The following is a 17,167-nucleotide window of genomic DNA, read 5'->3' as shown; positions in this document are numbered from 1 at the left end:
GAACCTATGGAATCAAATTTGACGTTCTTACTCTGGTTAAAATTATATAAATCACCTGATAGCAATTAAAAGAATTAAATTATACAGTTTTTGCTATATAGCAACTAAATGGATTAAGACATAAATTGTCTTTGATTTTGATTGAAAACCAAATACCTGACAGGTTTAATCTCTAGGAGGGTAATTTAGCTTATCTGTTTTTTGGTATGTAACAATTTCTTGATCGAATGGTTGACCCAATTTTCAATTTTGATGACTTGAATTATTCTGATATATCTTGTATGTTTTAGAACAATTCAAGCTCAAAATGCTAAAAGATTATTGTATCATATTTGAAAAATCTATTCATTTATATGTAATATGTAAAATCAATATATTGAAAGAATGGTTTAACTGATTTTTTAAAGGTTGATGGCTTAAATTATTTAGTGAGATCCCATGAATTTTTAAAACAATCTGAGCTCAAAATAATTTCATGTATTAAATGTATTTAATCTATGCATTCGTAAGTATGGAACAATGATTTTGTGAACGAATGATTCAACCAACTCGTCACATTGACTGAAACAAAGTCATTTCTCTATATTGTATGGCCTCAGGACAAATACAAATGGTGGTTTCTTCTCAGCATACTGTAACATTTCTATAAAAAACATGGACTTTTTTCATAATGAGGATCCTTTTTCATATTCGTTTGTACTATATATGTTATTATTTTTACATTAAAAATAAAAAAAGATAATGTATACTTACATACTATTAATAAAACTGTCATTTATTATAATTTCTTCCCCCCTACCTCTAGATTAGTTGAATTCTTGATAATTAGAACTTTATGGTAATAAGTTTGATTGGTGAATTGAATTACTAAAGCTGTTTAAATGCATCATAAAATATTTATGATGATTACCCTTGTAAGTATAGTATTTTTCAAAATAAATTTACCAAATTTTGGTTTCTGATTATTTAGAAAAGAAATATATTGTTCAAAAAAACTGTTATAAACTCTTGGGGCACAAAAATGTACAAATTTACTATCCTTTAAAAATGTTGGTTAAGTACATACTCCGGAAAAAGTTCAATATCTACTTTTCAAGAACATCTACTGACCAAGTATAGTGTGGATTAAAATTGAATTATTTTTCGAGAGAAACTGCATGTTAGCTGTTGAAAAAATATGATGTACCCCAAAAGATCCAATTTTAATGGGACTAAACAAAAAACATATATTGAAAATGTTTCCTTTATTATATAAGAAATTCAATAAATAAGAAAAATTTGAAATCTATTCATTGTAAATCATAATGTTCTGGACTTAATATCATTGTCGGGTAAAGATAGCTTTCCTTTCAAAATCTATGATTATATAGGCTTCCATGCATTTGTTATTTATTAAAATTGACACAATTCGATGCTGAGAGTGGCAAATTTTCATCAGAATTCTTATGACGCATTCTCATATAAAAATCCATTGCCAGAAATCATTTTAAAAATATTTTTAAGTTAAATTACAATTTTACAAATCCATTGCTAGAAATTTATTATAGATTCCTATACTATTGATTTGTATTGATCTATATAGTGTATTGACAATGATAGTATTCCTATACAATACTATTGATTTAATTAATAAAGTTAGTACAGATTTACTGATTGTAGTAATTGTTAAATGATTATATTTTGAAGAAAATAAGAGATGAGGTGAAGAATGTTTAGTTAAGATCAATCAAATATATAGCTTTTTCTGTAATAAACCTTGCATATTTGTTTGTTTCAGGATAATTTAATATGGATTCTAAAACTATAAGGTCAAAATTTATTGATTTTTTTGTAAAAGAAAAGCAGCATAAATATGTTCACTCATCTCCTGTGGTTCCTCATGATGACCCTACCCTTCTTTTTACCAATGCTGGGATGAATCAGGTATTTGTAACAATGTTTCTTAATACTAGAAGATAAATGATAATACAATGTAAGATGATATTGCAAATGTAAGATTATGTATAACAAATATTGAAAATAATTTTTTTAGTGAGATATTTTTTTATTTATAAATATGAAATATTACAATCTGCCACAACTTAAGCAATGAGTAATAGTGATCACTTTTATACCAAAATTAATAAAATAAATTAGAATTTAAGAAATATATAAATGATAACTAAATTCCTGTATGTATATAAACCAAAAGATAAATAAAATGAACTTCATTAAACTATTTACATGAAGTAGTAAGGAGGAAGTAAGATAAGTAAATAAATAAATTGAACTAATATGACAAAAAATAACTAAAACTAACTAGTCACATTTACACTATTATGTACAATATTTACTCTCTCTACCTTAGGATCCCCAAACCTACTCTATCAATGCATGCGGGATAGAGCAGGGCTCTCAGCGCAGCCCTCATACTGCATCATTGGTAATAAGCCAGTGGAGGCTGAATAAGTGTGCTAAAACTGCAAACACTCAAAAATTTAAAATAATGGAGTGTAAAAAAAAAACAAAGACCATTTTTCAATTAAATATTTGTATTATTATTTCTTTGATATAAAACACCACTAACATTCAAAGTATAGTCAATTGTTATCTACTGTCATTAGCCATCTGCTTGCCAATTGCCACGCTGATACCACTATTTGGGATGGCTGTCAAACACCTCTTGGAACACAATTTCAACTTCCACAAAATTATCAAATTTTTTTCTTGAAAGAAATGGGCCATAGATCGAAAGAACTAGTAATCCAATGGTGCGAGGTCTTGACTATATGCTGGAGGAGGCAGGAGTTTGAATCCATGAAGTTCTTTAAAGTTTTCTTTGGTTCAACGGGAATTGTGAGGACGAGCATTATCTTGTTGGTATAAAACTCCTTTTCGGTTGATCATTGCAGGATAACACTCTGACAACTTTGTGTACAATCTTTCCAGTTGTTCACAGTAGAGTTCAGAATTCATATAGCATCCATCAGGAACAAAGTTGTAATGTTTTATTCAACACCTTCAAAATTCCAAAAGAACTCAAAACTCCTTACATATTTTAGGAAATACTTTACAGCCTAGTGGAAATTTTTTATAGTGTATATGACTAATTATAAATGAGCGTTTTGATTAAATAAATGGGTAGAAAAGAGTTTGTTTTATAAATAAGTACAGAAATAATTGCAAATTATTTTGGTTTAGCTCTTTAGAACATTTGTGAGATACCATAGGTTGATATGTTCAGGCATTGTTATCCTTGTTTTAATGACTTAAATCAGTCCTAATGAAATTTCTTTGTAATTTTAATTAAAATGTAATTTCTTCTATGCCTGACTGGGTCAGGAACCTTCACTGGGTAAAGAGGGTAATAACTGTTATTAGAAAGCCATCTTATATCAGATAACATGATTTAAAGGAAAAATTATCAGTTTTAAAAAATATCTATTTTTCACATTTATCTTTAAAATTTACTTTGTGGCTCCACTAAACCTTCAAATTCCTCTCATATCCAATCTTTTTAAAAAAACTCCATGCTCCTTACTTTGTCACAGATAAAATCATCTATTAAGCCCTTAATGTTTCTTATATAACCGATTTAGCTCGAACCAGATATAATTATATCGGAAAGATGCTTCCACTATAAACTCTCTAACCACATAAATCCACTGGTTTCTAACCAATCCCCCGAGACGGCTGAAAAGAAGATGGCCTTGAGACCTTCTAATGTTGAAATGTTATTAGAGTACTACCAATGGGTAGTTTCTCTATATGCCTGTATCATACTACTATGATCTTACATCAAATATACTACATGTATTTTTATGTAAATACAGTTGTAAATGTCAATAAATAAATTTTTTAAAAATCCTTACAATTTATTAATAAAATATTATTAATATAAATGATTTGTTTAAAGTAGACTTTGGGGGAAAATTATAATGTCCAGTTTTTTTCTACTGTGTGTATAAACATGGGTTTACATCTTATATTTAAAATAAAAATTTAAACTTTAAATTTGGCAGAAAGTTAGTTTAGTTAATGTGCCCAAAAAGTGTGTAAAATATTAGATTTTATGAAACTATTTCTACCCTGAGGCTGTAAACCTAAAATTTAGTGAAATTTTAAACTTTTTATTATAATATTTTAAGAAATAATTGCCCAACCATATCTTGTAGATCCCTAGGGGTCTGCAAACTAGCTGTTTGGAAACAATTGAATAGAGTAGTAATTATTTGTTTACTTGAATGTCCATAATTAAAAGTAAGGGTTTATTTTCCTATTGATTATTTTGATTATCGAAGGCACAAGCAATATAAGTAGAACATGACTATCAGCTTTACTCATGTCCCTTTCATTTGAATTTTAATAAATTAAGTATAATTTTATATTATAGTGCTATTTTAATGTTTTTTTTCTATTTTCAGTTTAAAGCAATATTTCTGGGAATCGCCGATCCAAATAGTGAAATGGCCACATGGATTAGAGCTACTAACACACAGAAGTGTATTCGCGCTGGTGGAAAACATAATGATTTAGATGATGTTGGCAAAGATGTTTATCATCATACCTTTTTTGAGATGCTTGGTAATTGGTCGTTTGGAGATTATTTCAAGGTAAACTATGATTTCGAACTTCTTTCGTTTTTTGAACTATTAAATTCCTAACTGTAATTCCTTTTATATCAGTGAAACAAAAAACCTCTTTAAAGACTGCAATACCCAACATAAATATTCTATCTCCTCCTTTACTTATTTAATTGTAATTTCACCGATAGAGAGTGGGCAAAAAGAAATACGTTAGAATGACAGGAAATTGTAACCGCCTAGTAAGAGCATTAAAATAGTATAAGAAATGAAACTAAATTAAAGTTTCAATTGTAAAATTACGTAACAGATGTGAAATAAAAACCTATGAGAATGAAAGTTATATTAAAGGTTAAAGATTAAAATTATGTAACTAATAATTTGAATGAAATTCATGATTTCACACTTTTTATGTAATTTTACTCTTTGAACTTTAATTTAACTTTCTTTCTCATAGTTTTTTATTTCACACTTTTTATGTAATTTTTCTCTTTAAACTTTAATTTAATTTCTTATTTTATCCCAACTGTCTTTCTTGGCAGTTACAATTTCCGGTCAATCTAACGTATTTTTTTAGCCCGCTCTCTATCGGTGAAGTTAAAACCAATCATCTCTGCCAGAGTAAGTAAGTTTTCCTCTCGTATCTAATAATTGTTACTTTCTTTGTTTCGTTTTCTCCATATTTCTTCTTCTTTGTTCCTTTTTTTTTTTTTTTTACAACTTTCTTGCCTATTGTATCATATATTTCATTTTTTTAATATACATTTCATTATGTTAATTTAAAATGTTTTTCATTACTTTAGACTCTACTTATTTATGTTTAATCCTTTCATATGTTATTTACTTCTACTCATCACTTTTTTTTTTTTAAATCTCTATAAAATTTGGAAATTGATTTCTTATTAGATAGTAGTTAAACTTTCATTGACTAATCAAATGTTGGTTTACAGTGTTTTAATTCATTAACTTATCATGAAATAACCATTTCTTTCACCGATAATGAAGTTAGTGAAAACAATTTACAGAAATTGAGTGAAATATTTTATTTTACTATAACAGTGTATTACTTAAATGTAGTAAATTTTGGTTAGAAAATTATTTGTTTTAGGCTAATCAAAACAAATATAGCTGATGGTGTAAAACAGTTTTGTCCTTTTGTGATCACTATAATGTATTAAAATTTGTTTATCACTTAAGGATTTTAATACATTTGTACTAATATATTTTATATTACTACTATCGCTTTATTTTCCTTCAGAAAGAAATCTGTGCATGGGCATGGGAACTTCTGACTGAAGTATTTGCACTACCAAAGGAAAGGCTTTATGTCACCTATTTTGGTGGTGATCCAGATTCAGGACTTCAACCTGATGAAGAATGTCGACAGATATGGTTGAATTTAGGGTAACCAATATCAGTCTATAACTATTAATTAATTTTAGAAATAATGCATTATTTTTCATTTTATATAAAAACTAGAGGGACGGAAGAACATCCTAAGGATAGTTTAAGGACTGGGAAATAAATAGAAAACATAACATTATAGTTAGGTACAGATAGAAGTTTCAGAAGTAAGTTCAATATAAAATAACATTAGAATGCTGAAATTCTTGAAGGTGATCCATAAATTGTTTCTTTATATTTTCACCCATTTAATCCTTTAAATGAGATCAAAGCACTGGATTCCATAAATGATGAACTGTTGGTATTTACAATAACCTCATGTTACACAATGTTTACAGTTCATTGGGCTGATAAGGAAATAAGATTTTCATCCATAATTTTGATTTTCACATCTCTGTGCTCTTCAGAAACAAAATGATTATTCCACTATTTTAGATTTCTTTAATTTCTTGGTTGAATATTGAGTTATCAATGATGCTGATTTACCCTCATCTCCTAAAGTCCAGTTGGGCCACACATTTACTATGTTTGGATTGGATTCTTCCCTGCTGCCTTTTTCGGATATTTTTCAGTTAAAAATCTATTGATCACATAGAAATAAGGGAGTGACTGTTGAAAAAGATATTGTTTTAAACAAATAATTTTATTTCTATTTATTAAACATGAGTTGACCTTGTTAAAATTAGCAGCCTTACTGCAATCAGTTTTTACAGTTGAGGAACATTTAAATTGGTATATTCTCATCATATGAGTACATCTACTCCTTAAGATAGTAATTTCAAAAAAGGTATGTCAGCTCCTTTAGTGTAACAGGATAAAAGAATATATACAAGATATACAATATACAAGATAAGACTACAACTTGTTGGAGACAGGTAGAAGACCATAGTGCAAGAGAGAACCCGATATCGATACAACCCTACCATAGGGGAGAAGGTCTAATAGTTGAACTCCAGTTTTCCATTGTACTTGATAGAAAAAACAAAAAAATCACTGGCTATGTGAAGCAATTGGGAAAGAATTTGTCATAGACACTGGTGGAGTTGATTGATCTTCAAAGGATTTTGTCAATTTACTAAATCCTTTGAAGATCAATTATGTAAAAAAAAAGAATCTTTTTTTAGGTATTTGTTTGGTGAATGACTTTGTATTTTAGTTTTTTATCGATATCTATGTTTTTAAAAGGAATATTGTGTTACTTACTATTTTTTTTTATAAATATTCATCGACATTGTATGTAATATTCTCTATTCTGAAAAAACTTAACAGTGGATCATATTTTTTTATACTTAATTTAATATATTTTTTTTAATCTCCAAGGTGTGAAAAATAATGGAATGAAATAATTAGGTAGAAAAGTGGCATAGGAGAATAGGTTTTTAAACATTATTTATTTTATTGCTAGTAATAGTCTTTTATTTATTATATTTTTATAAATGTAACTTATATTTTTAACATTTCATGTTTTTATAAATACAATTTTTTTTATTATTTATTTCCACTAATTTAGAGTACATATAACTGATTCTTATGTTTAGCCTTCCTGAATCTCATGTTATACCTGGTAGCATGAAAGATAACTTCTGGGAAATGGGTGAAACAGGTCCTTGTGGTCCTTGTTCCGAACTTCATTTTGATCGGATTGGAGGAAGGGAAGTACCTCACTTAGTAAATCAAGATGACCCAGATGTTCTTGAAATATGGAACCTCGTTTTTATTCAGTTTAATAGGTAAGATGTATAATATGATTGTTATTAATTGCTTATGATGAGGTTGTATTATGGTTTGAATAGATAAGGAAACAATTAATTTTAGTTTCTTGCCAGTATTTGTGTTAGTAGTTTTGTTTAATTTTTTTTCATCAAAGGTTTCAGGACATGTTAAAGTATTGTTTTCTTCTATCAAGTGTTTTTTAATTATCAAAAAAATTTTTAGTATTGTGTTGGACCCCTAGTAGGAGCTCGAAGAACATTTTCAAATCAAAATTTCAAAGAAAATTACAATTTTAATATTTAAAGTTAACCTATTTGAATAAATCTAATTCTTAATATACCACTTACTGGTAAAAGTTGAGGACTGAACTCAAATATAAACTGATAGTTATCAATTTTAATTATATGCACTTAATTATCTCAAGAAAGAGCCAACCTAAATTTTTATATGTTTAAGTTGAGCAATGAAATTGAAACATTTTGGTCAAATTCAAGCTTCTTGACACACTTCGGCCAAATTCAATTTAATTCATGGCTCCACAGCTCAGCACTGAATCCAGACCCTCTCCAACAGTAACTGCCCGGATTCACCGTTCGTTGTCATTGCCTTCTAACATCTAATCTCCAAGTCCCTAGTGTCACCTGCTGTAACATTTGCCTATCACTGCTTTAATCCTCCTACTCTGTTATTAAACCAATGGTTGTGCAAGTAGGTGATTTGCTTGGCCACCAGATTTTTCCCTGATCAGGGTACCCACTTAATGAGACTGGGTGGACCCAAAGGGCTCCCGAACCCTCAGGGTTTACTCTTAGCTACAGCAATAGAATAAATAATTATCTGTCATATCTAGATTCAAACCTAGGTTCTTAGAGTTAGTACCACAGTGCCTTACCACTGAGCCACCCCGCTCATATGCCAATATGCTCATATGCCAATATACACCAACCTCAAGTCATAAGCCTTCTGGTTATTTCTGCACCTACACTTTGGCCAAAACAATTTATAAATTCAATAGGCACTAAGTTCCAGAACTTTGTACTTACATTTACTCATTGTGCCTGTGGAATTGAACAGTAAATGTCAGAAACAAGCTTTAGCATGATAAAATCATTCTAAGTTGATGATTTTCAGTTAGTGAAATTGATGACCCATAACAAGTAACCATAGTTAGACTTTTAAACTATATTGTAAAAAGTAAAAAACTTCATACTTTCTATTTTTTGTGAGCTAATTTAATTTAAATTAATAGCTTATTCTTTTTTTTTTTTCATTTTAAAAATATATTTCATTTAGGTTCATAAGCATATGTATTTTGATAAATATTTTGTTTTCATTTCAGAGAAAATGATGGAAGCTTGAAAGTTCTACCACGAAAACATATTGATTGTGGGATGGGTTTTGAGAGACTTGTTTCTGTTATTCAAAATAAAAGGTCTAATTATGATACTGATATTTTTCAACCTTTATTTGCTGCAATTCAAAAGGTAATTTCCATCAGAAATAAATGATTTATATTTTTTAAAATATATTGTAGAACAACTCAGGAACTCTCATTTTTTATATGGGTAGTTTCATCATTTTGGTATCATTTACATCAACTAAAAAAATTTGTGATCTAAAAACCTTTTTAAAAAACTGATTTTTTGTATGTACATTTTCTCTTAGGTGCTTCTTGAGCCCTTGTGAAGTGACTACTCATAATCATTAGCGATCATTGAGATATGAAATAAAAATAAAAATAGACGTTTTCTCCCCCCACCCTCCCTTATGTATTTCACTTTTCAGCCACAACTACCTGGTACAGACTACTGATGTTAGTGTGTTGTAGTAACCTCGACTCTCCTACCGTTATTATTGCACAATAACACAGTGAAGAATCTTGGTATCTCCCAGCTACTTCCTCCTTTTAAGACAGACATGTGCAATCATGATCCAATCCTGGATACTCACAGTTTTGGCTTTTACTTTCTCAATTCATCTATACTCGGAACTTACTGTGCTTCTTTTACCTTCAGAAACTTCTGTGATTAATCCTAACAGCTCTAAAGATCTTCTGAAGGGCTTTTCTCCCAAAATTTAGTAAGGGCTAGCTCACTGGTGTCAGATATTGATCATTTTCAGATTTGGAGTGGAGTATTGATTAAATTATTATTATTTTGTAAAGTCTTACTTCCCAACACCTATAAGTTACGAATTTGACATACCTGATTGGAGTAATGAATCTTATTTTAGGTAAGTGTTATTAGTAAGATTCAGAAGAATTTCCAGTTTTTTCTATGTAAATAGCTTTGTGAAATAAATTCACTAGTCATGTTGTAAGTTTGACCTCTGTTCTACACAAGGGGTGGAGGTATTGACTAAGCTATTTAGCATTTTGAAGAGATCAATAGCTTTCTATTTGACTACTTTTATTTTTTTTTATTACTCAAGTTCAAGGTTTCTGTTTGTCTCTATGTATTTTAAAAAAATAAGTGCTATTTTCTCTTAGTTTTTCAGTATATTTAAAAATTATATAATTATTTAAAACTATCATATAACAAGTAAGATAGTTCCTGACATTTATTTTTAGGGCACTGGATCGCCACCATATGAAGGTAAGGTTGGTAAGGAAGACATTGATGGCAGGGACATGGCTTACCGAGTCCTTGCAGATCATGCTCGGACGTTAACAATATCAATAGCTGATGGTGGTGTTCCAGATAATACAGGACGTGGGTATGTTATAATTATTTAATTATTTTATAATGATATTTTAGTATCTTATATTATGTATTTCCTTTAAGTTTTCTGTTTATTAAAAATAAATTCTATTCTTTATATTTTAATTTTCTTGAAGAATAATTTCCTTTTGTAGCAGTTAATAGTTTTACTTAGTTCTTCTCTATTGATAAATAAATTATATCTACTAAATCTAATCTTCTATTTATTATATTTAATGTTCTGAATTTTTTGTTTACTTTCATTCTTTTTTATTGTAGTAGGATTGCCTATATTGACTTCCTTGAAGATTTTTCATGAAACTTCCTGCATGCTTTAAAGTGAGCTCATGCTACATGCTCCAATATTTGATACAATGTGATTTAATTTTTTTTTTATTTGGCACAGAAGCACTGTGGCCAATAACATTACGCCAATGTTGTGATTAACACCACAATGTGATTTAATAGTTAGAGATAATTTAAGAAATATATGATGACAAAAATGGATGAACCTTTTTTTTTTTTTTTTTTTTATTACTCAAAAGGTTCCTCACCTCTATGCCTCCCAGCAGTGAAAAGTAGTACTATTTCTTCTCAGCAATGTAAGACAAAGCTCATTTGCTGCCTCTCACTGCCACAGGTTACTGTAAAAGATAAAGTAAAGTGGTTGCATAAAAAATCCAATTAAAGGCAATGTCTAAACCTGCAACACACCTTACTCCTTACCATGCACTCATTGTAAAATAAATGAGTATATAATACAAGTTATATCTATATGATACATTATTAGATAAATTATAAGTGTATAAATTTCAGTAAAATAGCAGGATTACGAGGTTATTATTAAATTAGTGTGAAAATGTGCATATAAACAGAACAATACAGATTCAATAAAATACATCCTTAGAAAAGAGCAAAATTTGAATAAAACAAGGTTAAAAAAAACAAAACATTAATATATTTTAAAGGGACTGATAAGTATTTGCTACAAACTGCAATGAACTATACATCTTAAAATATGTGCTAACCAGTGCATTTTTATAAAAACGGTCATAAGAAAAGTTTTTATTATGTGAAGTAATTTTCACTTATTTAGAATTACTAGGTTTAATTACAAGCGACCATTATGTATCGATAGTTGTCTCAAAAACCATGATTAGCAGAACTATATAGTTTAAAGACATGAAAAGTTTCTTGTATAAACACGTAAAGATACTAGATCATCAGGCAGCACGGAAGCAATCCATTTGTGACAGCAGAAAATACTGGAAGAAGGAAAAGCCATAGGAGTCTGCTTTTTAATGCGTTCAGAAATACGAGGAGTTGGAAAGTAAATAACAGCCAATATTGATTATCGTGTTAATTACAACCTAACCAGGACAAAAGAAAAATTCTAAACTGAGCTTTAGATTCAACAATTTAAAAAATGAAAAAAAAAAAAGAAAACAGCCCTGAAATTACAAAATTTATGAATTCACAACCTCCTGTGGTGCAAGATAACCTAGCATATATAACAGTAGGTAGGAAATCCTAATCTCTTTTAGTTTAGTAAAAAGAAATTTATAATTATGCAAAATCAAGTGAGATATCTTCCCTTGAAGATTAATAAGATCAGTAAAGGAGGCCTTAATTATAAAAAAAAAAGGTAAACAGCTAACTCAAAATACTTGACTTGGGCAGTATAATATTAGTCAAAATGCTTTGTAAAAAAATTAAGGAAGTGCAATGCTAATTTTTTGAAGGAATAGGAAGTTAGTTTATTTCCTTTTTTTTTCTTTTTGCTTTTATAGAGTTTTGTAAGTCTTCATCAGATCATCGTGGTTATAAGCAATGTGTACTAGAGAAAGTAGTTTTGTACAGAAACTATATAATGCTTCTTCCACCTAAGTACAATTAGTAATTAGATCTTTATATATTTATAGTGTCAGTAATTAGTTATTTTACTAACTTTTTTATTTTAACTTGATAGATCTTGTTTAATTTTGTTTTTAGTTATGTTTTGAGAAGAATCTTAAGAAGGGCAGTCAGATATGGAACTGAAAAGCTTAATGCTAAACCAGGTTTTTTTGCATCTTTAGTTCATGTTGTAATTGATTTATTGGGTGAAACTTTTCCAGAGGTGTGTTCTATACTTTCTTTCATACTTTGATTGTATTTATTTTTGTCAATGACTTTGATTACTAATATTAATAACCTGTTTAGATTAAGAGAAATAATTAATAATTCTGAAGGGTAGCCCTCAAACTGAAAATATTAAACAAATAACACATTCCTAAAATTATTAACACAGTCCTGCATTTGCATTAAAGCTGAGATTATTATAAAATAACAAACATAAACAGTTTCTTATCAGTAGGAGACACAATGCATGCAAAATAACAGTCTCACTGTTAATGATTAATTTATACATATTTCTTATTATAATATTGTGGAGTAACTTGTAACTAGCTGAAGAATATTATACATCATCTTAAATTAACAATAATCCATAAATTCATTTAATATCAAATTACGTAATGCTGACAAAAATTTAGGTTTTGGGTGTCTTAAAAATGCCATTTAAGAAAAAATACTTGGAACATGTCATACATGATTTTAAATATGACATTCACACAGGGCAATTCTGAGAAAATGTGACAAAGTATTTTCAATTTGGGAATTGCCTGTGCCTTTAGATACTCACAAACAACTTACTACCGTACATCAAGGATACTGTAATCTCATCTTGTTCTAACTACCCTTTCTGACCATGTTTTTTATCATGTCAGTTGATGATATCAAAGAAAAATTAAACAAACTAGTGTTGTTTTAAAAAAATTCAGATTCACATTAGGAAGTCTATAAGTAATGCATGATATATTTATAATATGAATTATAATAACTTGTACTACAAAACCTTTTAGGTTAAATAATTATAAAAGATATAATAAAAATTGGAATTTAATGTATTTTATAGTATTATATTAGTTCATCAAGTCACTTTAAGAAAAAAAAAATGTTGAACACATCTGAAAGTCGGGTAGTTTGTGCCCCACCTATGTTTAATGTTGGAATTTATTTCCAAGATACTGTCATAATTAGCTAGTATCTGCTCAGGATTGATCAGTATGAAGATAACCTTAAACAAGTGGTAACATGTGAAGATGGCAGGTTATGGAGCACAGAAATATTTTCACTAAGGGCACAAAAAAACCTAGGGTTTACCCTAGGTATGTTCATAACAAGTAATGCTGTTCATTAAAAATATATGTATATATGAATTTCAAAGAAACAAAGTAGTACTATTTAATTAAATTTGGTTTTTACCTACCTATACTGTGTGTCCAGCTGTCTTGATTTCCTTGGTGATAAGGAACTCTGCTTGAATTGTTAGCTTAGGGAAACAATCTGGAAATTGTGCTTGAAAAACAGGCCATTTTCAGTTTTGTATCCAATAAATATATTTTTTTATTAATACTAGATAAATGTATAAAATATTTCGAAATTTGGTGCTGTACTTGTTTTCCTTACCTTCTCCAATTCCAAGAAAATTAAAAAAAATCCTTCCACTAACATTGATTTCATCTCAAAAGCCTACGAAAATCTTTAGGTCTTGTAGTATATTAATATCATGTTCTAAATTTTAATAAACACTTGATTGCAAATGCAGAATCTTATTAGAAATGTCACTAGCATTTTTATATAAATTTCTATATAAAATTATAGCAATATATATTTTTAAAAAAAATTAAAATTGAATTGTTTCTAGAAAAATTAGGTATGTTTTTTCCATTGGAAAATCATTGATTGATGGTGTGTAATTAATAAAAGGAAGATGTTTCAAACTATTGTTGATGCGGTCCAAAATAACTAAAATAATAAAAAACTATTTATTATGAGCCAACATTTTGCTTCACTTTACAAGGCTTCATCAAGGCAAAAAAAAAAAAAAATACAAAACTAATAATATGTAATAGAGCTGAAGAATTAGATAATTATGTAAAAATATAAAAGTAAATTAAAGAGAATGAAAATAAAATTTACAATGAAAAGTATAAGTATACAAGAAATAAAAAAATTGTTAGGGATATAATGAAAAGGAAAGTAATTACAAATAAGAAAGTAGATAAGAATGTAATATAAAAATAGTATAGCATTGATAAAAGACAGAAAATAAAGGAAAAAAGAGTGAAAGAAAAGTCAAGAAAAAAGGAAAATGAATAACAAAATAGGATATATACCTTTAAGTATGAAGGAAAGCCAAAGTATGGCTTGAGGTGGATACAAGGTGTCAACAGAGTAGGGGACTGGGAGAATTTGATGGTTGACAAGTAAAAGTTACATTTGAAATAAAATAATATTGAAGTAAGATAACATTAGGAAATGAAGTAAATATTAAATGATAATATTAATAAATTGATAATTAGGTAAAAAGAAAATAACAATATAATATAAAACATTACTTTAATATAACTATTACGTTTAGAAAACAAAATAATAATATATATGAATTCATAATACAATAGTATTAAGACTGATAAATGAAAATATTTCAGTGATGTATTTCCTATTTGAGAATATACAAAGTTATATCAATGCTAATTGACTTTAATAAATTAATGGAAATTCTTGGAAAAAATCTTAAATTTATTTTATAGTCATTCCTATGTTTTATAATATCAAATTATATGTTTTTAGTTGAAAAAAGATCCTCAGCACATTATTGATACTATTAATGAAGAAGAAGAACAATTCTTGAAAACATTGACTCGTGGGCGTAATTTACTCAACAGAACTATTTCCAAACTAGAAGGAAAAACGGTTATTCCAGGTAATTGCACATGATTATTATCATACTAATTTTCTCTTAAAATAATACCACAGATGATGAAAAGTATGTGTTGAGATTGGAATGGAATGATCTATAAGTAATATTGCTGCTTAGTTTAGTTGGGTTAATGCTAATCAAGGAAGCAACTGTTAAATTATTAAAAATATATTCTCAACTTTGTTTTAGGTGATATTGCATGGAGGTTATATGATACCTATGGTTTTCCACTTGATTTAACCAGGCTGATGGCTGAAGAAAAAGGACTCACTGTCAATATGGAGAAATATGAAGAAGCAAGGAAACAATCTCAGGTGTTTTATAAATTATATATGTATAATAATTATACATAGCCCTTTTTTCTTTCTTTTTTTTTTCATGGGTCAATATCGAGTCAACAAATTTGGAATACAATGACACAAAAATTGTTTTTTAGGTTGTTCTGGTTTATTATTTTAAATTTTGAACCTCTGTAGTATTATGAATAAAAAAAGTATTTAATCCTTCTAAAAATTTGAGGTTTTATCCATTAAGATATATAGCATATAATAAGCAAATCCATCTGCGTTTTTTATTTAAAACTACCTGGCCGATTTTTTTTTCCGATTTGGCACTCTCTATTACCACACGCCATTTTTTAAAAAAATAAGTGACCGATTTTCATAAATTTTTATGTATCATATGTTTTGGAATAATTTTCTCAAATCCCTTAAAAATATTAAAATTATCCTGTAAAGGGGGGATGACCGATTTTATTGCTTTTTTTTGTGTGTGTTTTGGTTCCCATTATTTTTGTGTTGAATTCAGCATCTTATGCAAGATAGCTGCCATGCAATAATTAGAGAATGTTTTTGAACCGTTTTCAGCTAAGATATGTTATGTTAACTATTATAGGTATAACTATGTTTTTAAGGTATTTGGTTACTTTCCATAAAAACCCAATCACTTTCTAATTAGCTTTTGGAATAAGTCAAGAACTATACCTCACCCAGAGTGTTCTAGTTATTCATTCTTGATAATTAAATTGCCAACAAAAGTTTTAATGGGACCAATATTGGCGAAGAGCCAGCAAACAATTTTTGTATAGACTTTGTATTGACCAAATCTGTTAAGAAAGTAGCAGGAGTGAACACACAGGATATTTTATTATTTGTTTTTTATTTATCTGATTAATAATCAATTTAAATAATAGATCATTATGTAATAATTAACAATGCTTATGAATTAAAAAAAATTTTTTTTTTTTAAATATTCAGATGTTTATTTATACACATTGTTCTCCATCAGTGTAGCCTAACCAGAGACATAATATTTTATCTAAATGTCAATTTTTGAAGGTATATCATCAACAAGTGATTCTTCTGATAGTGAACGTAACTCCGAATACAAACATTTTAATACTTATAACTTAGTGAAACATGTGTTTTTTGAGAATCCAGATGATTTTGAGGTAATATGATAGATAACCTCAGTATGATAAGTTAAAACTATACTTATTTTTTTCCAATTTTGACATTGTTAATATTGTAATCCTAAATTTATTAAGAAATATAGAAGGCATATGTTCATATAGCCATGTATGTTTCCCCTGCTATATTGTGTGCTTGTACCTAGTGTGAGTGAACTGTAATGAGAAGAGTTTATGAGTAATAAAAAACCTTGTCTCTCGAATCTAGTGTTATTTATTAACCAACATTGGTTATGGGCCCAGGCCATGACATTCGAGAGACAATAAAAGTTTGTGTTTTTTAGAGTTGTGTGTAATCGAAGTAAGTAGTGTAAATCGAGCCGAGTACACATGTACACAACTGCTATTGGTTATTTTATTTTGCTATGGATTTGAAGAAAAACATGGAAAACAGCTCTAGTTGGTCACTCGGAGTTAAAAAATTACTCGGAAGGGAAAATTACAACTCTTGGAAATTCACGACAGAATTTGACTGCCGAGGACTTGTGGGGTTATGTCACCGGAGAAGATGAAG

The 17,167-nt window shown here is 28.5% G+C and overlaps 1 protein-coding gene across 3 annotated transcripts in view; it reads left to right on the top strand.

Annotated features, from left to right (window-relative positions):
• Positions 1–17,167, top strand: part of AlaRS (alanine--tRNA ligase, cytoplasmic) — a 40,784-nt gene that overhangs the window by 1,392 nt on the left and 22,225 nt on the right. For all 3 annotated transcript variants that reach the window (XM_014415330.3, XM_014415329.3, XM_014415328.2), the window contains exons 2-10: positions 1,778–1,923; positions 4,404–4,592; positions 5,821–5,966; positions 7,505–7,696; positions 9,019–9,163; positions 10,249–10,394; positions 12,371–12,497; positions 15,056–15,188; positions 15,375–15,499. In XM_014415330.3, coding sequence (XP_014270816.1) covers positions 1,789–1,923; positions 4,404–4,592; positions 5,821–5,966; positions 7,505–7,696; positions 9,019–9,163; positions 10,249–10,394; positions 12,371–12,497; positions 15,056–15,188; positions 15,375–15,499 — 1,338 coding nt within the window. In that variant the 5' untranslated portion in view covers positions 1,778–1,788. The remainder of the gene's footprint in view (positions 1–1,777; positions 1,924–4,403; positions 4,593–5,820; positions 5,967–7,504; positions 7,697–9,018; positions 9,164–10,248; positions 10,395–12,370; positions 12,498–15,055; positions 15,189–15,374; positions 15,500–17,167) is intronic.

The sequence above is a fragment of the Halyomorpha halys genome, unplaced genomic scaffold, assembly GCF_000696795.3.
Source record: "Halyomorpha halys isolate HHAL.00 unplaced genomic scaffold, Hhal_1.1 Scaffold98.1, whole genome shotgun sequence".
In the NCBI taxonomy this organism is placed as follows: domain Eukaryota; kingdom Metazoa; phylum Arthropoda; class Insecta; order Hemiptera; family Pentatomidae; genus Halyomorpha; species Halyomorpha halys.
Note: the sequence above shows the minus strand (reverse complement) of the source record. Positions and strands in the feature narration are given on the sequence as shown.